The following is a 26,454-nucleotide window of genomic DNA, read 5'->3' as shown; positions in this document are numbered from 1 at the left end:
GGTAAGTTGTCGCCTCACCTGGAAGGACTGTTTGGGGCTCTGAATGGTAGTGAGGGAGGAGATGTTGGGGCAAGTGTAGCACTATTGCACTTGCAAGGAAAAGTACCATGAGAGAGGTCAGTGGGGATGGACGAATGGACGAGGGAGTCATCACGTAGGGAGCGATCCCTGTGGAAAGCAGAAAGTGGGGGGCTGGGGAGGGAAAGATGTATTTGTTGGTGGGATCCCATTGGAGATGGCACTCTTTAAGTCTATGACTTTATCCAGCAACCTGTTATTATTAACCTTCCTTCATGCATTGTTGTAATGAAATGATCTGTATGCCAAACAAAGCCATTTACTGTATCTCAGTACGTGACAATAATAAACCAATTTATCAATCTACAGGTTAGAATATACGTAATAAGACAGCACAGATGATTCCAGCAGTAACTCTCTGAGCAATGTTAGAGACTGATAATCATTAGAAAGCCATCACCAAATTAATAGCCTTCTGAAGCCAGGTCCCTGAGCTCTGGAATTCCTTTTCTAAACTTCCCTCCCTTTTGATGTATTTCCCTTATTTGAAGGCAGTGCTCAGTGCTTAAAAGCTATCTTTGATCACCAGTTCTAAAAGCAGAGAACTGTGTAAGTAGGAGATCAGGCAGCGGCAAACAAAATGTTTAATATTTCAACACGATGACCTTGCATCAGAATTGTTATTAGCAGGTTCAGTATTTCTGATGTAAAGACTTTCATCTGAAATGTTAATCCTCCCCACAGATGATGCCTGACTCATTCAAAGGTGTCTGCATTTTCTACTTTTAGTTCAAATCCCCATCACCCACTATGTTTCGCTTTTGCTTGAACACAAATTTATTCATATAGCCCAAAATGATTCACAGAATTTTATTGGGAAATGGATATAAAAGAAAAAAGTACTATGATAGTGTAGCAGTTAGCTCAACACTATTACAACACAGAGCACTGGAGTTCAGAGTTCAATTCCCACGTCATCTGTAAGGAATTTGTATGTCATTTCTGTGAATGTGTGGGGTTTTTCTGGGTTCTCCGGTTTTCTTCCACAGTCCAAAGACCTACTGGTTAAGAGGTTAACTGGTAAATTCTCCCATGCTTAGGCTGGCGTCAAAGTGGTGGTTGCTGGCAGCGGGGCTCAAAGGGTTGGAAGGGTCCATTCCATGCTGTATCATTAAATATAAATAAAATATAAGAAATAGAAATCTAAAGCAATGAAACGTTAACAATAATCTGTAGCAGTAACCCAATAAGCTTTATAAAGAAACAAAATTAAGTATATTTGGACAAAAAGACTGATAAGTTCTGGATTAATATTCAAGGATTTTTTTGGTGAATGGTCACTTACTTCACTAGCTCTTAGCTTTTTAGTCCAATACTTTCTGCAGGTAAAATCATAATTCAGTTCTTGCGGCAGCTCATCTGTTGACAGAAACATCGTACCCTTCTCCAGTCCTCTTCACTTCTCCAATTCTGTCCAGTAATTTTATAATTATAATCACTCTGATCATAATAGGTTTTCTTGAAGAGGTCCCTGAGCTCTGGATTTCCTCTCCTAAACCCTCCCCATTGTAATATAACTCTATTATTTAAAGTCACTGCTTGAAATTTGCCTTTTGATCAAGACTTTGGTAACAGCCCCAGTATCTCCTTACATGGCCCAGGGTCAAGCTTTGATACTGATTGACCTATGAAGGTATCAGGAAGTTTAGTAGATAAGAGATATGAATGATTGTTACCATGTAGCGTAGCAGTTAGCGCAATGCTATTACGGCTTGGGATGTTCAGGATTTTGGAGTTCAATTCTGGTGCCAGCTGTAAAGTGTTTGTCGTTCTCCTATGACTGCGTGGGTTTCCTCTGGCTGCCTCACACATTCTCAAAGATGTACTGGTTAGTAGGTCATTGTAAATTGTCCTGTGATTAGACTGATGTTAAGTAGATGGGTTGCTAGGTAGTGTGGGTTGTTGGGCCGGAAAGGCCTGTTCCACACTGCCTCTCTAAATAAATAAGTAAATAATTGCAAATGGTCATTTCCATTGTTAAGTCTCAGTCTATATCTAGCAGCATGCAATAGAGGAAAAGAAAATGGAATAACGTTAACCCCAACAGTAACCAGTGCACAGTGCTGCTCACAGCCTGCTGATTCCATAAGGTTAATGATCTTGGTACAGAACATTAGGACGGCAGAGGGAGAAATTATTTTTATGGCTTCATTTGCTCTCTTCTGCAATTCCATGAGATTGGCTTTGCATTCTTTCACTAGGCTTTATTTCATTGCAATCTGCATTTCTCCTCTTTCTGCTGGACAGTCTTCATCTTTCTCTTGGCCACTGTCCTTTTTAAAGATTAGCTTTATTTGTCACATGTACGCCGAAACATCCAGCGAAATGTGCCATTTGCATCACCAACCCACACAATCCAAGTATATACTGTGAGCAGGCTGCAAGTGTTGCCTTGCTTCCGACACCAACATAGCAGGCCCACAACTCACTAACCCTAACAGTTATAAGGAAAACAGGAATTAAGCCCCAATCTCTGATCAGCGGTGCATTACACTAACCGCTTCCCCATATTTTCACACTGCATCTCAGAGACAGGGTCGTATCTGGAATGTGAAAACCAGACAAAGTCAACCTGCTCCTCAAACCTATTCCTCCACTCAACCAATCTATAGTTGTTCTATATTTTCACTCATTTTGGCTGCGTATCATTTGCCTAAAATAACTCTATTTTGAGATTTTCAACTGAACCCCACCTCTTGCTGTTGGGGGTGGACAGGGCAATGTTCCTGCTTGGTCATAGCATACAAAAGTCAGTGCAGCATAGTCAGATGGGGTATGTGGCATCATCAGTATCCCAAAAGACCAAAAAAGTGCTGGGCTTTTTGTTTTGTCATAGTGGTGCTATGTCTAGGATCTTACTTCTGACCTTATTGGGAATTATCCTATTACCTTTAGTCCCTTGTATTCACAGCTGGGTCCTGTGCTTTAGCAGGGTTAATTTCCCATCCCCTTGATCACGTGTAACAAATCAATTCTCAAAATGTTTTCAGGTACCTGGAAGATGAGCATGAGGACAAACTAAGGAGGTTTCTCACCAATAGCGAGATTGATCTTTGTTCATACAGCATTTGTACCCGATCCCCCATATCCTGAGTACACCCTCGCTCCCCTGTTTATAGAACCAGATTCCCATGTAATAAAGTCACATCAGCTCCAGTATCCACCAGGGCAATTTTCCTTGTGACCACCAAAGGGTAATAGGTACATATGGCCTTGGGTCTCCCTGTGGGACCAGAACTATGAGTTTCCATAGCAACAGCAGTGGTCCCTGAGCCCTGGCCATACACGTAGGTGATGAGCTGAGTAACCCACCATCCAGGGTCCAATTCACCCGAGTCTGGATAAAATTGGGGGATGTTATGCTTTTAAAAATTAACATTACAGTCCGATGTAGGGGTCAGAAAGCAACCAGTCTCTTTGTCTAGACTATCAAATGCGACCCACCTGGGTCACAATGCTTATGCTATAACACATAAAGAACTCCAGTACATCGTCAATTTCTTTCCTTCAGCAGGGACAGAAACATTTCCTTTCCACTAAGACGGGAAGAGGGGCTCTTTGATACCTACTGTTGAGGCATAAACTTTAACTGCTTTGGGACATTCCTAGTTCCATTCATCATGCCCTGTTACCTCTGCTGTTGCTGGGATTTACATCTAGCCTTAACCTGTACCTGCTCCCGATCTACACCTGACCCCTCCAGTTGGGCCAATGAGCTACTAGTCTCTGCAGCAATCTGACCCTCAGCTGGCCCTCTCCACAGTGAGCATCCCAGTCTCAATCACGAGAATTGATCAATACCAAGGGGAAAGGGCATACTCAGGGCCGTTAAAGGAAATGTCGTTATAAATGGCAGATTGTGTTGCCATATCACAGAGGCATTTAATAGCCACTGGCGGTGCGGGCGGTGGGGGGGTGTGGTTGCGGTTCCAGGGATGAGGAGACATATGCCTGTCCAAAGGGCATGGTTGTGAGCATGGACAGCTTGAATTATCACTGATCCCAGGGAACGTTCAGATCTGTCAGCCTGACCAGACTGTAATTCAGCCGAGACCAATGTATCCAAGCAGGAAAGGTTTTTAATGCTACACGGTAGGATTTAAACTAGTCATAGTCATAGTCATAGTCATACTTTATTGATCCCGAGGGAAATTTGGTTTTGTTACTGTTGCACCAACCAAGAACAGAGTATAAATATAGCAATATAAAACCATAAATAATTAAATAATAATATGTAAATTATGACAGATGGAAATAAGTCCAGGACCAGCCTATTGGCTCAGGGTGTCTGACCCTCCATGGGAGGAGTTGTAAAGTTTGATGGCCACAGGCAGGAATGACTTCCTATGACGCTCAGTGTTGCATCTCGGTGGAATGAGTTTCTGGCTGAATGTACTCCTGTGCCCAACCAGTACATTATGTAGTGGATGGGAGACATTGTCCAAGATGGCATGCAACTTGGACAGCATCCTCTTTTCAGACACCACCGTCAGAGAGTCCAGTTCCATCCCCACAACATCGCTGGCCTTTCGAATGAGTTTGTTGATTCTGTTGGTGTCTGCTACCCTCAGCCTGCTGCCCCAGCACACAACAGCAAACATGATAGCACTGGCCACCACAGACTCGTAGAACATCCTCAGCATCGTCCAGCAGATGTTAAAGGACCTCAGTCTCCTCAGGAAATAGAGGTCAGCTCTGACCTTTCTTGTAGACAGCCTCAGTGTTCTTTGACCAGTGCAGTTTATTGTCAATTCGTATCCCCAGGTATTTGTAATCCTCCACCATGTCCACACTGACCCCTGGATGGAAACAGGGGTCACCGGTGCCTTAGCCCTCCTCAGGTCCACCACCAGCTCCTTAGTCTTTTTCACATTAAGCTGCAGGTAATTCTGCTCACACCATGTGACAAAGTTTCCTACCGTAGCCCTGTACTCAGCCTCATCTCCCTTGCTGATGCATCCAACTATGGCAAAGTCATCAGAAAACTTCTGAAGATGACAAGACTCTGTGCAGTAGTTGAAGTCCGAGGTGTAAATGGTGAAGAGAAAGGGAGACAAAACTAGAGTTGCAGGGGAATAGGAACCAGAGTGCCAGAGCAGCCAGTGGAGAGGTTGTGGAGGCAGGTGTTAGTAAGGCCTCAAACAAAGTTAGGAATCAAAAGGGTGAGTGAGCATGGTGCCTGAGCTGCAAGATGTATTGTAGGAAAGGCAGATAATAATGCTGAAGATGAGGTAGCTGGTTTACAAACAGAGGAAAAGTGTAGTGAGGAAAGGACGTTGATAGGGAAAAATTGTGGTCAACAGGATGAGTTGCAATGTAAAAGGGTAAGTGATCAGAGTATGATTGAAGTCACTCTGAATTTTGAGAACGTGAAGCTAAGTCAGATGTATGAGTATTACAGAGGAGTAAAGGGAATTACAGATGTATGAGAGAGGAGCTGGCCAATGTTGATTGGAAGGGGACACTAGCAGGGATGACAGAGCGGCAATGGCTGAAATTTCTGGAAACAGTTCGGAAGGCACAGGATATATACAACCCAACGAGGAAAAGGTTTTCTAAAGACAAGATGACACAACCACGACAAACTAGAGAAGTAAATGTCAACATAAAAGCCAAAGAGAAGGCATATAATAGAACAAAAATTAGAGGGAGGTTAGAGGATTGAGAAACTTTTAAAAACCAACAGAAGACAACTTAAGATGTCATTAAGAAGGTAAAAATGGAATATAAAGTCATAGTCTTAGTCATAGTCATAGTCATATTTTATTGATCCTGGGGGAAATTGGTTTTCATTACAGTTGCACCATAAATAATTAAATAGTAATAAAACCATAAATAGTTAAATAGTAATGTGTAAATTATGCCAGGAAATAAGTCCAGGACCAGCCTATGGCTCAGGGTGTCTGACCCTCCAAGGGAGGAGTTGTAAAGTTTGATGGCCACAGGCAGGAATGACTTCCTATGACGCTCTGTGTTGCATCTCGGAGGAATGAGTCTCTGGCTGAATGTACTCCTGTGCCCAACCAGTACATTATGTAGTGGATGGGAGACAGTGGCCAAGATGGCATGCAATTTAGACAGCATCCTCTTTTCAGACACCACCATCAGAGAGTCCAGTTCCAGACCCACAACATCACTGGCCTTACGCGTGAGTTTGTTGATTCTGTTGGTGTCTGCTACCCTCAGCCTGCTGCCCCAGCACACAACAGAAAACATGACAGCACTGGCCACCACAGACTCGTAGAACATCCTCAGCATCGTCCAGCAGATGTTAAAGGACCTCAGTCTCCTCAGGAAATAGAGACAGCTCTGACCTTTCTTGTAGACAGCCTCAGTGTTCTTTGACCAGTCCAGTTTACTGTCAATTCATATCCCCAGGTATTTGTAATTCTCCACCATGTCCACACTGACCCCCTGGATGGAAACAGGGGTCACCGGTACCTTAGCTCTCCTCAGGTCTACCACCAGCTCCTTAGTCTTTTTCATATTAAGCTGCAGATAATTCTGCTCACATCATGTGACAAAGTTTCTTACCTTAGCCCTGTACTCAGCCTCATTTCCCTTGCTGATGCATCCAAGTATGGCAGAGTCATCCGAAAACTTCTGAAGATGATAAGACTCTGTACAGTAGTTGAAGTCCGAGGTGTAAATGGTGAAGAGAAAGGGAGAGAGGACAGTCCCCTGTGGAGCCCCAGTGCTGCTGATCACTCTGTCGGACACACAGTGTTGCAAGCACACGTACTGTGGTCTGCCAGTCAGGTAATCAAGAATCCATGACACCAGGGAAGCATCCACCTGCATCGCTGTCAGCTTCTCCCCCAGCAGAGCAGGGCAGATGGTGTTTTACGCACTGGAGAAGTCAAAAAACATGACCCTCACAGTGCTCGCTGGCTTGTCCAGGTGGGCGTAGACACGGTTCAGCAGGTAGACGATGGCATCCTCAACTCCTAGTCGGGGCTGGTAGGTGAACTGGATGGGATCTAAGTGTGGCCTGACCATAGGTCGGAGCAGCTCCAGAACAAGTCTCTCCAGGGTCTTCATGATGTGTGAGGTCAATGCCACCGGTCTGTAGTCATTGAGGCCGCTGGGGCGCGGCGTGTTCGGCACAGGGACAAGGCAGGACGTCTTCCACAGTACAGGAACCCTCCGGAGCCTCAGGCTCAGGTTGAAGACATGGCGAAGTACTCCACGTAGCTGAGGGGCACAGGCTTTGAGCACTCTGGTACTGACACCATCCGGTCCTGCAGCCTTGCTTGGGTTGAGACGTTTCAGCTGTCTTCTCACCTGTTCAGCCGTGAAGCCCACCGTGGTGGTTTCGTGTGGCGGAGGGGTATAGTCATGAGAGCAGGGTGGGGGTCTGTGAGGAGGGGTAGGAGGGGAGAGTGGAATATGTGTTGGTTGGGGGCCGACAACAGATGACTCATGTGGGGGATGGGCAGGGGCCACAAAGTAAGCGAGCCAATAATACTAAAGAAGATACCAGAAGATACATAAAGTGTAAAAGAGAGGGGAGAGTGGATATTGGACCCTTGGAAATTATGCTAAAGAGTTAGTAATAGAGGACAAGTAAATGACAGACAAACTGAATAAGTATTTTGCATTTGTGAAAGGTCCAGATGTCAGGGGACAGGAAGTGTGTGAAGTTATCCTTACTACAGAGAAGGTTCTTGGGAAACTGAATAGTCTGAAGGCAGAAAAGTCATCTGGACCAGATGGTGTACACCTCACTGAAAGAGGAAACTGAAGAGATCGTGGAGAAATTAGTAATGATCTTTCAAGTATCAATAGATTCTGGAATGGTTCTGCAATACATTGAAAATTGCAAAACGTCACTCTACTCCATGAGAGAGAGACAGACAGAGACAGAAGAAAGGAAACTATAGACCACTTAGTGTGACCTCAGAAGCTGCAAAGATGTTAGAGTCAATTACTAAGAATGAGGTCTGTGGGTACTTGGAGGCACAAGGTAAAATAGGCCATAGTCAGCATGGTTTCCTCAAGAAAAAAAGCTTGCCTGACTGATCTGTTGGAATTCTTTGAAGATATAACAAGCAGGATAAACAAAGGAGATTTGGTTGATGTGTATTTGGATTTTCAGAAGGCATTTGACAAGGTGCCACACATGAGTCTGCTTAACAAACTACAAGCCCACGGTATTACAGGAATATTCTAGCATGGATAAAGCACTGGCTGATTGGCAGGAGGCAAAGAGTGGGAATAAAGAGGCCTTTTCTGGTTGGCTGCCAGTGACTGGTGGTGTTCCACGGGGCTCTGTGTTGGGACCGATTCTTTTATGTTATATGTTAATGATTTGGATAATGGAATTGATGGCTTTGTTACAAAGTTTGGAGATAATATGACGATAGATGGAGGGGCAGGTAGTTCTGAGGAAGTCGAGAGGCTACAGAAGGACAGACAGATTAGGAGAATGGGCAAAGAAAGGGCAGATAGAATACAATATCAGGAAAACAGCAGGAATTCTGCAGATGCTACACTCTCTGAATGTAGCCACACTCAGGTTGGAGGAACAACACCTTATATTCCGTCTGGGTAGCCTCCAACTTGATGGCATGAACATCGACTTCTCTAACTTCCGCTAATGCCCCACCTCCCCCTCGTACCCCATCTGTTATTTATTTTTATACACTCATTCTTTCTCTCTCTCTCATTTTTCTCCCTCTGTCCCTCTGACTATACCCCTTGCCCATCCTCTGGTTCCCCCCCCTCGTCTTTCTCCCCAGACCTCCTGTCCCATGATCCTCTCATATCCCCTTTGCCAATCACCTGTCCTGTTCTTGGCTCCATCCCTCCCCCTCCTGTCTTCTCCTATCATTTTGGATCTCCCCCTCCCCCTCCCACTTTCAAATCTCTTACTAACTCTTCCTTCAGTTTGTCCTGACGAAGGGTCTCGGCCTGAAACGTCGACTGTACCTCTTCCTAGAGATGCTGCCTGGCCTGCTGCATTCACCAGCAACTTTGATATAATATCAGGAAGTGTGTGGTCATGCACTTTGGTAGAAAAATAAAAGGAATAGCTATTTTATAAATTGGGAGAAAATACAAACAACTGAGGGACAAAGTGACTTGGGAGTCCTTGTGTTGGATTCCCTAAAGGTTAATTTGCAGGTTGAGTCTGTGGTGAGGAAGGCAAATGGCAATGTTAGCATTCAGTTCAAGAGGACAAGAATATAAAAGCAAGGATATAATGTTGAAACTGTATAAAACACTGGAGATGCCTCACTTGGAGTATTATGAGCAGTTTTCGGCATCTTAGAAAACTACTACTACTGCTACTACATCGACTCAGTCCTAGGGGGCCGGCGTCAGGCACGATGATGGACTCTCCACTTCTCCCTCTCCCTCATCTTAGAAAAAGTGTGCTGAAATTAGAGAGTGTTCAAAGGAGGTTCGCAAAAATGATTCCAGGATTGAATGGCTTGTCATATGAAGAGTTTTCAATGGCTCTGGGCCTTTATTCACTGGAATTCAGAAGAAGAATGAGGGGTGACCTCATTGAAACCTATCAAATGGTGAAAGGCCTTGATAGAGTGGATGTGGAAAGGATGTTTCTTATGGTGGGAGAACCCAAGACCAGAAGACACAGCCTCAGAATAGAGGGGTGTCCTTTTAAAACAGAGATGAGGAGGAATTTCTTTAGCCAGAGAGTGTGAATGTGTAGAATTCTTTGCCCCAGGCAGCTGAGGAGGCCAGGTCTTTATGTATATTTATGGCAGAGGTTGATATGTTCTCGATTGATCAGGGCATGAAAGAATACGTGGAGAAGGCAGGAAATTGGTGCTGAGAGGAAAATTGGATCAACCATGATGAAATGGTGGAGCAGACTTGATGGACTAGCTGGCCTAATTCTGCTCTGAAATCTCATGGTCTTGTGGTATCCATTGTTAATGGATCAGTTCTTGCACATTAGAAATACATTGGGAGGCTCTTAACTCCCACAAGCAGGTGAGCCCGCTGGGCAAGGACTCTCTTGGTCGCCAATGCAGCCTTTGGGCTAATTCATAGAAACATAGAAAATAGGTGCAGGAGTAGACCATTCGGCCCTTCGAGCCTGCACCGCCATTTATTATGATCATGGCTGATCATCCAACTCAGAACCCCGCCCCAGCCTTCCCTCCATACCCCCTGATCCCCATAGCCACAAGGGCCATATCTAACTCCCTCTTAAATATAGCCAATGAACTGGCCTCAACTGTTTCCTGTGGCAGATAATTCCACAGATTCACCACTCTCTGTGTGAAGAAGTTTTTCCTAATCTCGGTCCTAAAAGGCTTCCCCTTTATCCTCAAACTGTGACCCCTTGTTCTGGACTTCCCCAACATCGGGAACAATCTTCCTGCATCTAGCCTGTCCAATCCCTTTAGGATTTTATACGTTTCAATCAGATCCCCCCTCAATCTTCTAAATTCCAACGAGTACAAGCCCAGTTCATCCAGTCTTTCTTCATATGAAAGTCCTGCCATCCCAGGAATCAATCTGGTGAACCTTCTTTGTACTCCCTCCATGGCAAGGATGTCTTTCCTCAGATTAGGGGACAATGTAGTTATGGATAGTGATCTCTGTGGTGCTAAGGAAAGCTGCTTTGTTCATCAACTCCACGTTCTTGGTTAACTTTTACACGTCTGAGGGAGTGAGCCTTGATTATATCGTTCCCCATCAGAATTATCATCATACCAGATATCCCATCCCTTATACCTGGATCCCAGTCCAGGATGATAAATCTGACCTTTGCAGGGTTCGTGGTCATGCAGCATATGGCATTTTTGCATTAGAGTCTACATGCCACAGCAACTAGTTTAACTTCAGAGCATTCAGTGTGTTCTTATCCCACACACTTAAAATAGTGTTCTGAGAACTCAAAGAAACCAACTTGCACTGCAGTCACTTGTTTTTTTAGAGGGTTTAGCAGTTTCAATGCTTGACTGTCACAACACAGTCATAAAAATCCATTGTCTTGAGGCAGAGAATCCCTCTTAGAAGGAAAGGCCATATGATTAAGGCATTGTGATATTACACATGGAAGCTTAACATCAGACAATTCAGCAAATTCCTTCTCCCAGCATCTTGGAGGACCCCATTTCTCACAACATTAGCCAGTGATCCACAATCCTCAGAGTTATCCATCCATCTGTGGACCTGATAGGTCTCAATTATGGTATCGCATGACTTGCTTATCCACCTCCACATTTTCCTGTATCCTGCTCGCAGCGCCAAAGTGGAATGGGCTGGGTTAATCAGATCCAAACTAATCAAGTGTCCAGGAGTTGTGGGAATAAGCATATAAGCACAACGAAGTAACTTAAGCCTAATTTATTACCATAAATTTGAAAACACAAATAAACCACACAAAATAGTAAGTTACAAGGATTTCGAGTCTTTGTCACCATAACTTAGTCACTTAGATTGTTACTGTTGTCTGGGGAATTCCACATTCTAATTCGCTCATGAAAGAATCCCTGGGTATTCGGCACCAATCACAATCTCCAGTCCTTGGTGAAGTCCAACAAAGCCAACAAATACATTCAAATAAATACATGTTTCACAGGTGCAGAGACAAACAAACTCTATGGCCTTTTGTCTCAATTCAGCCTGTTTTTATTCAACAAGTTCTGTGTCCATTAATACATTCCTCATAAATCATTTAGACATTTCCTCATTCACTCATGTCCAAACACATAACATTCCTTTGGACTTACAAAAGGGCATTAATGTTTTCATGTAACTGATTAGCCCAAATCCAAAGAGAATCCATTAAGCCAGCTATCAAACCACTTGACGGGCATTCACATTTTAATGGCGCTTGAGATTAAGAAAGAATCTAGCTATTATCAATAAACATTTAACAGATGTTAACAGTGTTTATTCACAAACAGACATACAGACCACACACGCTAGATCAGAAAGTGCTAAATTATCATTTTTACCTTCCAGACGTTCATCCAATGTCTTACAAAAAAAAATGACACACCTCTCTTTGTTGCTATGTGTAAAAGGGTTTAAGGAAAAGTCTGACACATTTAGAGCCATCTTCAATTTACTGGCAGTAATGGAAGAGGGCAATACTATCAGTGTATATAAATTAATGTTGAGCACTTTATTTCTTCAGCTGCAGGCAGTAGTACTTCAGCAATACAAGAAAACAAACATCTTACTCAAAGCCTTTCCATAAATGTGAGCCTTGAGAATATTTGAATATGAAGTATCTTACTTTAATTATTCCTGCATTTTCACTATGCTAATTAAATAAAACATTTACATTTACGTCGTGTTGTTTCCATATTGATGAATTGTTGAAGTACTGGGTCAATTCAATTTCTAAATATAAAGAGGTTTATTTTCCCACAACGAAGGTCATTTGACAAATTTGTTTTATGTTGACCATGCTGTAGCTCGCACTTAAATGTTCTTTTTTGTTGCACGTCATTAACATATAATGTGTTTTCTGCTGTTGTCTCTATGCTTGTCATAAAATATGTCTATAACTACTGTTGGAACAAAACCTGTCAACAAACGTTCTGTGACATATGATGTGTGCCATGATCTGTGGCAGTCTCAAGGATAACTAAAGATGGGAAATAAACACTGGCTATAGCAAGGACACCTGCACCCCACGAGAGAATAGAAAAAGAAACCACAATGTTTTCAGCTGAAAATCTTTGTAACTTGGGTTAAACTGTTATGCACTGCCACCTAATCTCATAGACCTTTACAAAGTCCAAAATGGAGTGATCTCTCTTTAACAAAGAACAGTCATATTTTCCTCCCAGGGACATTATTTGATTCTATCACATTTTATAGCAACCTAGCATGCTCCTGTCTGTTTTAATTCAAATTCAATGATTAAAGGAGAGAAAGGCACTAGTTCATGGATTTATTCTGTTACTCTGATAATTAAAATTGTAACCATTTTTGAAAGATCGGGGGGGGATTATTCAGTCTTGAAGGTAGAGACATCCTGAAATAAATGCAAAGTGCATCTTTTATTAATCTGTACATTAATACTTCATGATTTCATTCTCATGCTTGTGCATATCCTTCAATAGGAAATCTCTAAAGTAGTGTAAAGCAACCAGATTTTTCAATAAATATATTATATGGGAATGTGGATACACTTGTAAGGGGTGTCAACTAAGTTCATGGCAATGTTGCATGATGTAGAACAATGGTTGTCAACCCGAAGCCTGTGGACAGTGCTTGGTCCACTGCCACACTGCCTCAGGGATGTAATAGTTTTAAATGGATGGTAGAAAGGGCACAGATCCAGCCTGCGTAGCATGAGTGGACACATTCTGGCAACAAAAAACAAGAGAGTCACACACAGACTGTTATAAAACAAAGTCAATACTCAATTAAGAGTAGCGAGATGACTATTATGCTTGAAGCAAATCTAAAATTTAAGATGCCAAAACCTTTTAAATAATGGAACTTACACAAGAGAAGATCTAACGATGTGTGAGGCCTGCTGGATCCATCAATTTTTTGCCGTAGGCTAAAGGCAATAGACAGGGTGGCATGGTAATGTAGTGTTCAGCACCAGCAATCATGGTTCCACTCCCACCACCCTCTGCAACGAGCTTGCACCTTCTGCCTATGACCACATGGGTTTTGGTAAGGTCCAGCAAAATGGCGGCATGCTCGGACACATCAGCCACTCCAGGTCCAACCAAAGGTGTATTTGCTCATCTTGTATGTCTTTTTCATGATTGCAAGTCACTGCTAGATACTAAGAACATCAATTACTGCAGGATTATCCCATCGGCAAGTTGCTTAATAGCGACAGAGCTGGATTTATTCCGTACCGTTGTTGTGTTGTCACCTGGACTGGTTGCGTACCATTATGCTGAGAAGTTGCTCCTTGAGAGAGAATTGTCTTGGGTGTTTTTATTGTGATCACAAGATCCTGTTGGACATTGGTCACGTAGAATACTGCAAGTCCAGTTCACTGGTTTATTGGTGAGATCAACGGCAGGGGAGATGCGTTGCTTCAGTTGTGGCGAGGACCAGACTGACACCGCAGGGTCACCTGTTGCATTTGCCCAAGAGAGGAGATGCCAAAGTGGTATGGGAGAGACTTTGTGGGGCACACCGGAATCCATACTGCTCCCTCCCATCAGTGCTGCCCTCCAGTGTCCATTCTATGGAAGAACAAGCTGAACCAGGTCAACTTACCACCAATCAATAGTAATGCCACTTACTGACTTTTGTTATATATTTTTTTCTTTGTATCTGTATGTTTTTCTGAAACCATAACCATGTGTGCTATTTGTGCTATGTGCTGTTGCTAATGTGTTTGGCATCTTGGCCCAGAGGATCTCTGTTTCGTTTGACTATATTCATGTATGGTTGAAAGATAATCAAACTTGAACTTCTTCTGAATGCTTTGGTTTCCTCCCACATTCCAAAGATTAGCAAGGGCTAAAAAGTTGTGGACATGCAAGGCTGGTGCAACAAGCATGATGACATTGCAGGCTGCCCCCAGCACATATTCAGACTGTGTTAATCGTTGACGCAACAACACATTTCACTGTATGTTTAGATGCTGAGATGTACATGTGACAAATAAAGCTAGTCCTTATCTTCTTTGATATTTCTGGAATTGGGGTAATGGGCAACTGTTCTGCTACCAGGAATTAGAAAGACCTGGTGCTGATGCATTGGCTTCAGTTGCCAAGGCCCTGAGCCCTGGATCCCACCATTGAACACCACTGCCTCTCTACACTCTCACCCACTTCAAAAATACTTCCAATAACCTAATCGTCCAGTCACATATAGGAGTAAATGGAAAGGCCATGTGTAGTTGGTATCCAAAATAAAGCTGGTGTGCACCAGGAGACAAGTCAGAGCTGAATTAACCAAGTATGAATTTGATACAGCGTTTACAAGCTTGGCTGACAAAATTACACAGAAACTTGATGGTGGTTACAGAAAGACTTATTTAAATAACAAACTAGGTCTTCATTACAGAATAAAATGATTATCCACAAGTTTAACATAGTTCACATAACATCCAATTTTCTATTACAAAAATGGTGCTTGATCTAAAATAATTAATAAAGTTGCTGAAAGTTGGGTGTTGTCACCACTGCATTCCATATCACTACTTTTAGAGTTTCTCTGTGTTCCCTGTTACCACGTTAGCACAATCCAGAAGAGAAGACAAGCTGCACAAATAACAAAAACATTAGTGAGAACAAGAATTGTACAGTGCATCTGTAGGTCATAGAATCAGATTAGGGTAATGGTGATTGGAGTTATTGGCTGGAAAGAGACCCACTTGTAAGTCATTTAGTGTTTTAGTGGGATTTGTAAGTATAATGGATGAACTTCCATAAGAGTCTCCTAAGGCCCAGATGGAGAGGGGGTGAGGGCTGATTGTGTAGGACAAGAAACAACATTAAATACAGGTTTGTGGTAAAGGAAAAACAGGACGAAATAATAAGGAGGTTAAAGATCTGGAGTGGACTAGAGGATCCATAAACTCTGAACCAAGTCAAAGTAACAACTTGAAGGAAGAAGGTCATGTTCATCTTGCCTACACCTGAAGTCACTGTCAACTAATAACCAATTAGTCTACATCAGACCCATTCAAAAGGCAATGAAAAGACCCAGTAATGAAATGCTTTGAGAACAGTAAGTTCCTCCCAGCCCACACTTCAATATGTCCATGCCCCTGTTCACAACGTATTATTTCCTGAAAGCAATCGGTCCTGTTTGTATTTAACTGAATGACTCTCACTGAGCGAATGAGTGTAACTGGAGCCTGATCACAATCGGTCCCTTTCAGGAGAGGATGAGTAGTTTGGGGAGGGGAATGGTGAACACTTAAAGCAATATGACCAGAGTGACACTAATACACCGTGTTGTTGTTTCAGCTCAGTACTTTGCAAGCACAATGTTCATCGTGGGCCTCTCTGTGGTCGTTACTGTACTGGTTCTTCAGTTTCATCACCATGATCCTCATGCAGGGAAAATGCCAAAGTGGGTGAGTTAATGATATCACCAAAAGACATAATTATGGAGAAATTGATTTGTAAGTGAAGGTGGCTTCCAAACTTGGTGGAAATTGCTCTTCAATCAGTTAATTCACTGTTTGTTGGTCTGAGGTTAATAAATTCATTAAAGTGGAGAGTGAAAGAGTTGATTCCAAGATTGGGAACTGCATCTAAAAAAGGAGGCTCTGAAGGAATGAAGTTTCGTATGATTGGGAAATGCTCCTTAAATATTCAGGGTGGATAAGCAATGGTGAATATTAGAAGAATGCCGAGCTGAATTTATAATAATCATTTCTTTCCTGTCTGGCAAAATTTAAATGGGGAAACAGGCCTGAGTATGACAGTGAAAACATTCACAGAAAAACTATATAAAATGGAGAAGAGTAGCAACCTGAGGAGCAGTTTAGAATTTGGCAAAGGAGGAGAAAGGGGTTGTTTAAGAAGGGGAAAACAGTATGATAGTAATGTTGCACTGAACATAAAATCCAACTATAAAAGCTTCCAAGGAGTTATGAAGAGAGAAAAAATAATCAAAGCATTGTAAATGTCATACAATAAGAATTGGAATTTACAGTGGAAACAAAATAAACAATAGACCAATTAAACAGATCCACAATTGAAACAAAACCGTCCAGAAATGTTGGAGAATTGCAGGTCAAGTGAAAGGGAGGAAGTGAATGAAATCAGATTTAGACAGAAATAGTGTTAGAGACATTTATGATGTTAAAGGCCCGTAAACCCCAGTACCCAATCGTCTGCATCCTAGAGAAACCAAGAAAGTGTCAAAAGAAATACATGTGTTGCTAATGATTTTCAAAAGTTCTTTAGAACCTGAAACATTTCCAACTGATTGGTAGGTAGCTAATGTAATCCCATTAATGTAAAAACCAGTGAGAGAGAATTGTAGACCAGTTAACTTAACTAAAGTTGTGGGAGAATGCTGAAGTTCATGATGTTTGGAAAACAGCAAAATGATTGCTCAAAGTCAGCATGGAGTGATGAAAGGGAAACCATGCATGCAAATATACAAGAACACTTCAATGGTGTAACTAATAGAAGAGATGAAGGAGAACTAGTGGATACAATGCATTTTGAATTTCAGTAAGTTTTCAGTGAAATCCTACATTAGAGCCTAACAGCAAGATTAAATGAGTGGGATTTAAATTCAAGGTCACTTGAATTATTAATATGGAATTAAATGAAGTTAACCTTACACTGGCATAAAAATTCACCAGCCTCACTGACATTCATTAGAAAAGAGCCCAGTCTGACGGTATGAAACTGTAGTTCCACAGCAATGCACTTCACTCATAACTGTCCTCCAGAATACACTATAAACTATTCCATTCAAGGGTGATAATGAAAGGATAATTATTGTTTACTTGTCATCAATAATTGCATCTGTGAATGGATAAAGGGGAAGGGCCCCCTCTTTCCTCGAAGCTGCTCCATACCAAATGAGGCAAAAATTTCATTAGGATCTTACTGACTTGGAATTAATCAATTGTCAGCTTTCCTCAACTCCCCACAACTGCCATCCCATCCTACCAGTGGACAACATAAATGGCAATGATAGAGAATTTTCTCTCATATCTATGGTTCTGAAGATGGTTAGGATTATGAATGCATCTAAAACCTGACTAGGCTAATAGACTGCATGTACTGACTATCTGAAATAAAAACAGAAAATGCTGGAAACACTTATCAGTTCAGGTGGCTTCTGCGGATAGAGGAACAGTTAACATTTCAGTTCTGGGATGCTTCTCAGAGTTGTGAGAATGAGAAGGGTTAGTAGATTAGTTGTCCCTTGTAAAGTGACCCTAGCATGAGGGTGAGTGGCTGAAACTTGAAGGCAGTGGTTGGGAGGAAGTTGAGGGGCGTATGGGGAATAAAATGGGATGTATATTAGTGAAGGCTGAATGTAAATAGATGGGTGATAGTTGGCACAGACTCAGTGGATTGATGGGGGCCTACTTCCGTGTTGTATGACTGTGACACTATGAAATTGTGATTGTGAATATGGACTCTTAGTCTCCTATAGCCAGTGTGGTTGTCAATTTACAATCACTGCTCTCACCACAGAGAAGATGATAATGGATTCAGCTACGAGAAATGGGAAGGAAATGAAACAAGATGTATAAATGCTAATAGCTTTTATGAATGTTAATTGTTCACAACCGAGACTGTATTCAGATCATAAAATTGAAGATGTTTTTCTAAGATTAAAAATTGCTATATCATCACTTATTGTACATAATTTACAAAGCTCATGACTGCATGTGTATTCTTTTCTGACATGTAACATGTTTCTTATAATGGGGTCAGTAAATTTGATTCATCTTAGTGCTAGATACCAGACATCAGTCAATATTTCATGATCTGGTGACGGGAGACCCCGGGGACTTTACCCTAAGCAGCTAACATTATTAAAGAATGGATGATTGCTTTCAGAGTGTGCTGGGTATTTTATTGCACGAGAAAAAGAGCTTGATCCTTTCAAGGGTAGAGTTGTGAGGTCAAGGTAAAGTGAGGGAGTCAATGGTGATGAACATCAAATGAGACACCCACTGTCAGTTTGCAGGATGTTCTGACCATTTTTCCACAGAAAAAATGTAATTAGAAATTTTAACCTAGAAATGCTTCTGCAGGGCACAACTTCCACGTATACACCAGGAATTCTGCAGATGCTGGAAATTCAAGCAACACACATCAAAGTTGCTGGTGAATGCAGCAGGCCAGGCAGCACACTGACTTCTCTAACTTCCGCTGATGCCCCACCTCCCCCTCGTACCCCATCCGTTATTTATTTATATACACACATTCTTTCTCTCTCTCTCCTTTTTCTCCCTCTGTCCCTCTGACTATACCACTTGCCCATCCTCTGGGTTTTCCCCCCCTCCCCCCTTTCCTTCTCCCTGGGCCTCCTGTCCCATGATCCTCTCATATCCCTTTTGCCAATCAACTGTCCAGCTCTTGGCTCCATCCCTCCCCCTCCTATCTTCTCCTATCATTTTGGATCTCCCCCTTCCCCTCCTACTTTCAAATCTCTTACTAGCTCTTCCTTCAGTTAGTCCTGACAAGGGTCTCGGCCCAAAACGTTGACTGTACCTCTTCCTAGAGATGCTGCCTGGCCTGCTGCGTTCACCAGCAACTTTGATGTGTGTTGCTTGAACTTCCACATATATTAGGTCTCTACAATCAAGACACTAGAAGAATGAGAGGTGACCTAATATAAAGTACACAATTCTTCATGGTTCAAAAGGGTAGATAGGGAGCAAGTTTCCCTTTGGCTAAGTGCCCACAGTTATGGAGTGACGCACACAAACTGCTGGAGGAATTGATGAAGGCTCTCTGCGTGAAACTTCAACCGTTTATTCCCATCCATGCATACTGCGTGTTTTGCTGAGCTTTTCCAGCATTTTGTGTATGTTACTCAAGGTTTCCCTTCTGCAGAAACTCTTATGTTTATGAAATGCAGGTAGACTGGGTGATGAGGAAGAAATATCCTGTGCTTTGCCATCGTGGGCCAAGGCACTAAGTACAGGAGATGAGACAAACATTGATTAGTCTATTCTGAGTGCATTTCTGGTCACCATTTTATGGGAAGGATGTGATTAAGCTGGAAAGGGAGCTAAAAAGGTCCATAAGGATGTTTCGTGGATTGCAGGGCTTGAGTAATCAGGAGAGATTAGGTCTGTTCTCCCTGGAGTGAACGAGGCTGAGAGGTGACAACTTGAGAAGCTTTCATAGCGCTTGTTTGTTTCCCATGGTGGGAGTGTCTAAAGCTGTAAGACATATTCTAGGTTTACGTTGAAAGGGGGAAGATTTAAAGGGGATCTGAGGAATCATTGGTATCTGGAAGAGCTCCCACAGGAGGTGGTGGAGGCAGAAACATTTATAATATTTAAGTAGTTTTATGACAGGAACAAGGCATAAGGAGGCAAACACAAGGAAATCTGCAGGCGCTGGAAATCCAGTGCATACACACACAAAATATTGGAGGAACTCAGCAGGTCAGGCAGCATCTACAGAAATGAATAGTCAATGTTTCAGGCTGAGACCCTTCATCAGGACTGGGGGAGAAAAGAGGAGAAGCCAGAGCAAAAATGTGGGGGGTGGGGAGCTAACCCTGCTGAGTTGTTTTTTTGTGTTTTCTTGCCTCAGACATCATCCTGCTGAATCTGTAATACACCATCTTTAAATATCATTATTCACTGTTTTTAGATTCTAAACCCGTTTGCAATGAAATCTAAAAATCCAAAAGCTTATTTTACAACATTGTTGACCTAGAGTTGCTTCTAATAGCCTGTAGAGCAATCAACATAACTCTGTACTTTTTTTTAAAAGAAGGCTTACTTCTTCTTATCTGTGCCTCCGCCTGTGCTCAATGAAGCTGGTTAGACCAAAGCCTTCCTAGTCTATCATTGGCAGACACTGACAACAGCCGCTTTGCCTGACCCTGACTTCCAGTTATTTGGTGCTGGCTTTAGGCCTCTGAGGCCAGCACTTACTGTGCTTGTACAGCTGAAAAAGACTGGCCTTGCCCGTAGCTACTCTTTTTATACTCTCTCTTGACATTCAGTAGGGCTGTTACTCCAACAACTACTGCGCCTGAGCCACCAAAAACAATGGCGCGTTTTGCTCCTCATCATCAGCCGCATTCCACTCCCTCCAGGGTCCCTGACTACTTCACCCTCCGCTACTCACAATCCTCTCACTTCTTCTGTTCTGTGTCCTCCTCATTTGGTAAATAGGAAACTCGAGAGCCATCCCAATATCTGCAAAGACAAAACAGCAGATGACTGCACATGTAAACTATGATTAGAGTATTTTTATAATAATGCAACAGCAAAATGGGTTTCTACTGTCAAACAAATCAAAATTTATTTGTTAATTCATTGATTTGCCTGGATATTGATCAGCTTTATATGTTATCAATAGTTCCATCCTTCCAGAGGGTCGTGTTTCTCAGTTCTTTGACATAATTATTGATCTCCATCATTTTGTTTGAATGCTTTTGACATTACCTTTGGACCCAAACACACAAAAAAATAGGAGCAGGAATGGCCACTTGGCCCCTCAAACCTGACCCACCATTCAACACAACTAGGACAGCAATTCCTCTAATTTTTTCTTTAACAATGAAAACAAACTTCTGGCTATAAGACCAAACATCAACAAAACTATACTATTCTGGCTATAAAACTATACTTCATACAGTAAAATCTCTACTTTTTCCAACATAAAGATAAATCCATATTTTATACACAATTTTAACTGAAAGATCTCAGTATGTCTTCCTGCTGCCAAAGAAGTGTATTCATCCCAAAGTTTTAAATATGGACTAAGTGCTGCAGGTTTTGAGTTTGTGCAATCAAGTTATGCTTCGCTGTCTGAAATTAATAAGGTAGGTATTTCTCACAGATTGTGTTCATCACTGCTTGGTGGTTCTACCCTTCTACTGAATAGGTTATCCCAGGATTTAACTTTATAGAGCACTACAGCACAGACACAGGCCCTTCAGCCCATCTAGTCCATGCCAAACTGTTATAATGTCTAATCCCATCGGCCTGCACTTAGACCATAGCCCTCCATAATCCTCCCATCCATGTACTTATCCAAATTTCTTTAGCTTCTTAATTCATAAGGATGTCAACAAAGAGTTCTAATCTGAACACTGTTGATGAAAAATATGAAAATGAAGAGAGTGACGCAGGATTGTGTAGCCTTGAAACTTAAGTGCGAAAATTAACAATAAACTAGCAATATGCCTTACACCAGAAGTGAACAACAAACTAATTAAAATGGAATTGGACACTAGTTTGGCTGTTCCATTCATTCCACAAAATGAGTTTGAATGGCATTTTAAATATACCAAACTGAGGTCTGCAGATATCCGACTAAGAACTTATACTGGAGAAAAAGAAAACTCCTGTGGAAATGACATTTGTAACAGTGAAATACAGCAACCAACAAGCCACATTGAGCTTGTATCTTAAAAAAAGGAGAGACAGCATTGTGGGGATGTGAGTGGCTGAGACAACCACAACTTGATTGGAGATCTATCTTCCATTTGTATGCCACATCCACTGCAATGAATCCAACTGAAAGAAAATTAAGAAAAGTACTGGATGATGCCACGATTTTCGCTCAACTGAGGACAAACAGGTGGAGGATGCAAACCTTTGTGCCTTTGGCTGGAAAGCCTATTGGACCAAAGAAGGCCATGTTGCTCAGAGGAATCACGAAGGTGACAATAGCAATGGTCTGTCTATAATAGTTTTTGTAGGTAACATATTTGAGAAAGCCTCTGATACATTAATCAGGCAGTTACTTATGAAATGTGGCTATGCTTTAAGCTGGAAGTTGCAAGCATTCGGCTTTTCTGAGTATAAAGAACCAGAATCTACTCTGCACGCATTAAGGTTATTGCATGAACTTCAAGTCAGAGACAAAAAGCTGCTTGTAAAAGTAGATGTAAAGACCAAAGCCCAGCTGGATGAATAGAAGACCAAAAAGAAAGGAGTCAATGGAGATACGAAAATAGAGGATTTGTCAGATGATGTTGTGGATGCAGAAACCAAGAGAGATTGACTCATAAAAGGAATAAAAGAAGGATTACTCCAGTAATTACTGGAGAAGAATACTTCAGTGAACTAAATAGATATTCCCAAGGTCAAGATGCACAAGCTGGAAGGAAAAGGAGGGAAGAGATGGAGAGAAAGAAGCTGAACAAGAAAGGGAATAGTGTGAAAGAGAAAGAAATGGATCAAAATAGATCAGAGAGAGAAAATGAGAAGAAAAGTGTCTAGAGCTGTCAGAACCTCTGCCTGTGGTTTGAGTGAACTCCTACAACCACCACTGAATCTGAGATTATTCCAGTGCCATATCCCACCTGCCAAGCAGAGTAATCCCCATTGTCAGGACAGACATTATCCCATAAGAGTAAGAAATCCTCCACAGCTATTAAATCTTTAGGCCTTATATTTACTATGCTGCGGATGTCTGATCTGTATTTAGTAGTTCTTCTCAACAATATATTCTATATATAGCTGAGATGCATTCTGTATTGAGTTGGAGTTTACAGCAAAGCAGGGAAGAGTTGTGTATTTAATACTTCAATAATTTTTGAGTAATCTTGTATGTATGTTTATATGTATGTGTGGGTGTAAAATACGTCAATTGCATACGTCATCAAGCTACCATGTGATACATGCACGCCTCACTGAAAGACAAAGTTACACCCGTATTCCGGACTACAACCCCCCTCTCACCATCTTCCTTTGCATTAGTTTAATGTTTTGAAGTTACAAAACATAACACTATCCAAATGTAAACTAGACTTCGTATCATGCGAAAGGAAGCATTTCTAATTCTGCAAATTTAAAATTTACAGAAGAAAATTAGTTGTTTGTTAGTTGATAAATATCTTAATAAGTTGCATGTTATTGTAAAAATAAACAATTGTTAGGAAAAAAATCAGCCTCCCACCACATTCCACCCCCCACAACCTTCAGACTTTGTCAGATATATGTACTGAGAAGCTTTGTTGCAGAATTTTAAATGTATTCCGCACAACTTGCTACACAAAGCTTCCGTCCTCTGTGGGAGGAAATATCATAAATGTTTATTCATTAATTGAAAAGTAATTATGCCCCATAGTTAGATATCAGTAATTTTGCATTTATAGAAACCCTCAAGAAGGTACAGCACACTCTGCGATGTAAATTTCACCTATCCCGGTATCAATTGCTCTTATGTGTTAAATCTGAGGGAATAGTAGGATCTAACAATGATGTTTTATTAAGCAATTGAACAATCAGATTCTTACAGCCACTAAAGAGGGAAATAGAAAGCACAATTAAATAACTGTTAATGATTTTACAGGTCAATTAACAAAGCAAAAAGTGCAATCAAGAAGTATTGTGCCCCTAAATATATTAACAGTCATTTCGGCCCTGTACCAACCTCAAAGTTCAAAGCAAATTTATTATCAAAGTACATACAAGTCACCATATACAACCATGAACAACAGGAATTCTGCAGATGCTGGAAATTCAAGCAACACACATCAAAGTTGCTGGTGAACGCAGCAGGCTAGGCAGCATCTGTAGGAAGAGGTACAGTCGACGCTTCAGGCCGAGACCCTTCGTCAGGACTAACTGAAGGAAGAGTGAGTAAGGGATTTGAAAGTTGGAGGGGGAGGGGGAGATCCAAAATGATAGGAGAAGACAGGAGGGGGAGGGATAGAGCCAAGAGCTGGACAGAGGGAAAGATGTGCTTAGTGGTGGGATCCCGTTGGAGGTTACATCTTTCCTCCCCCCCTCTCTCTGCATTCCGCAGGGATCGCCCCCTACACAACTCCCTTGTCCATTCGTCCCCCCCAACCCTCCCCACTGATCTCCCTCCTGGCACTTATCCGTGTAAGCGGAACAAGTGCTGCACATGCCCTTACACTTCCTCCCTTACCACCACTCAGGGCCCCAAACAGTCCTTCCAGCTGAGGCAATACTTCACCTGTGAGTCACCTGGGGTAATATACTGCGTCCAGTGCTTCCGATGTGGCCTTTTATATATTGGCGAGACCCGACGCAGACTGGGAGACTGCTTTGCTGAACATCTATGCTCTGTCCGCCAGAGAAAGCAGGATCTCCCAGTGGCCACACATTTTAATTCCACATCCCATTCCCATTCTGACATGTCTATCCACGGCCTCCTCTACTGTAAAGATGAAGCCACACTCAGGTTGGAGGAACAACACCTTATATTCCGTCTGGGTAGCCTCCAACCTGATGGCATGAACATCGACTTCTCTAACTTCCGCTAAGGCCCCACCTCCCCCTCGTACCCCATCTGTTACTTATTTTTATGCACACATTCTTTCTCTCACTCTCCTTTTTCTCCCTCTGTCCCTCTGAATATACCTCTTGCCCATCCTCTGGGTCCACCCCCTCCTGTCTTTCTTCCCGGACCTCCTGTCCCATGATCCTCTCGTATCCCCTTTTGCCTATCACCTGTCCAGCTCTTGGCTCTATCCCTCCCCCTCCTGTCTTCTCTTATCATTTTGGATCTCCCCCTCCCCCTCCAACTTTCAAATCCCTTACTCACTCTTCCTTCAGTTAGTCCTGACGAAGGGTCTCGGCCTGAAACATCGACTGTACCTCTTCCTACAGATGCTGCCTGGCCTGCTGCGTTCACCAGCAACTTTGATGTGTGTTGCATATACAACCATGAGATTAGTTCTCTCGAGAAGATACTCAGCAGATCCAAGAAACACAATAGAATAAAAGAAAGACCACATCAAACAGGATGGCCAAACAACCAATGTGCAAAAGACAATAATCTGCAAATAGAAACATAGAAACATACAAAACCTACAGCACAATACAGGCCCTTCGGCCCACAAAGCTATGCCGAACATGTCCTCACCTTCGAAATTACCTAGGGTTACCCATTGCCCTCTACTTTTCTGAGCTCCATGTACCTATGTAGGAGTCTCTTAAAAGAACCTAACGCATCCGCCTCCACCACCATCGCTGGCAGTCCATTCTATGCACTCACCACTCTCTGCGTAAAAAACTTACCCCTGACATTTCCTCTGTACCTACTTCCAAGCACCTTAAAACTGTGCCCTCTTGTGTTAGTCATTTCAGCCCTGGGAAAAAGCCTCTGACTATCCACACGATTAATGCCTCTCTTATACACCTCTATCAGGTCACCTCTCATTCTCTGTCAGTCCAAGGAGAAAAGGTCGAGTTCACTCAACCTGTTTTCATAGGGCATTCTCTCGAATCCAGGCAACATCCTTGTAAATCTCCTCTGCATGCTTTCTACAGCTTCCACATCCTTCCTGTAGTGAGGCAACCAGAACTGAGCATAGTACTCCAAGTGAGGTCTGACCAGAGTCCTATTTAGCTGCACAAAGGAAATAATAATAAATATGTGAGCAATAAATATCGAGAACATAAGATGAAGAGGTCTTGAAAGTGAACTCATAGGTTCTGGGAACAGTTTAGTGATGGGGCAAGTGAAGTTATCCCCTCTGGTTCAAGAGTCTGATGGTTGAGGGGTAATAACTGTTCCTGAACCTGATGTCCTGAGGTTCCTGCACCACCTTCCTGATGGCAGCAGCGGGAAGAGAGCATGGCATGGATGGTGGGGGTCCCAGGGAAAAGTTGCTACTTTCCTCCATGTAGATGGCTTTACCTATAATGAACTGGGATTTATCCATTACTTTTTGTAGGGTATTCCATTCAAGTGCATTGGTGTTTCCATATCAGGCCATGATGCAACCAGTCAATATACTCTCCTAGTGACTTCTGGGGTTGAGTATGGCCTGAGTCGGTGCGTGTGAGTGTGGCTCCTG

At 42.3% G+C, this 26,454-nt stretch overlaps 1 protein-coding gene across 1 annotated transcript in view; it reads left to right on the top strand.

Moving 5' to 3' along the window:
• The window catches only part of chrna8 (cholinergic receptor, nicotinic, alpha 8), a 396,880-nt gene that overhangs the window by 336,440 nt on the left and 33,986 nt on the right, over positions 1-26,454 (top strand). Inside the window, exon 9 of the mRNA XM_063047641.1 lies at positions 15,969-16,078. Coding sequence (XP_062903711.1) covers positions 15,969-16,078 — 110 coding nt within the window. The remainder of the gene's footprint in view (positions 1-15,968; positions 16,079-26,454) is intronic.

The sequence above is a fragment of the Mobula hypostoma genome, chromosome 5 (genome assembly GCF_963921235.1).
Source record: "Mobula hypostoma chromosome 5, sMobHyp1.1, whole genome shotgun sequence".
Taxonomy (NCBI): Eukaryota; Metazoa; Chordata; class Chondrichthyes; order Myliobatiformes; family Myliobatidae; genus Mobula; species Mobula hypostoma.
Note: the sequence above shows the minus strand (reverse complement) of the source record. Positions and strands in the feature narration are given on the sequence as shown.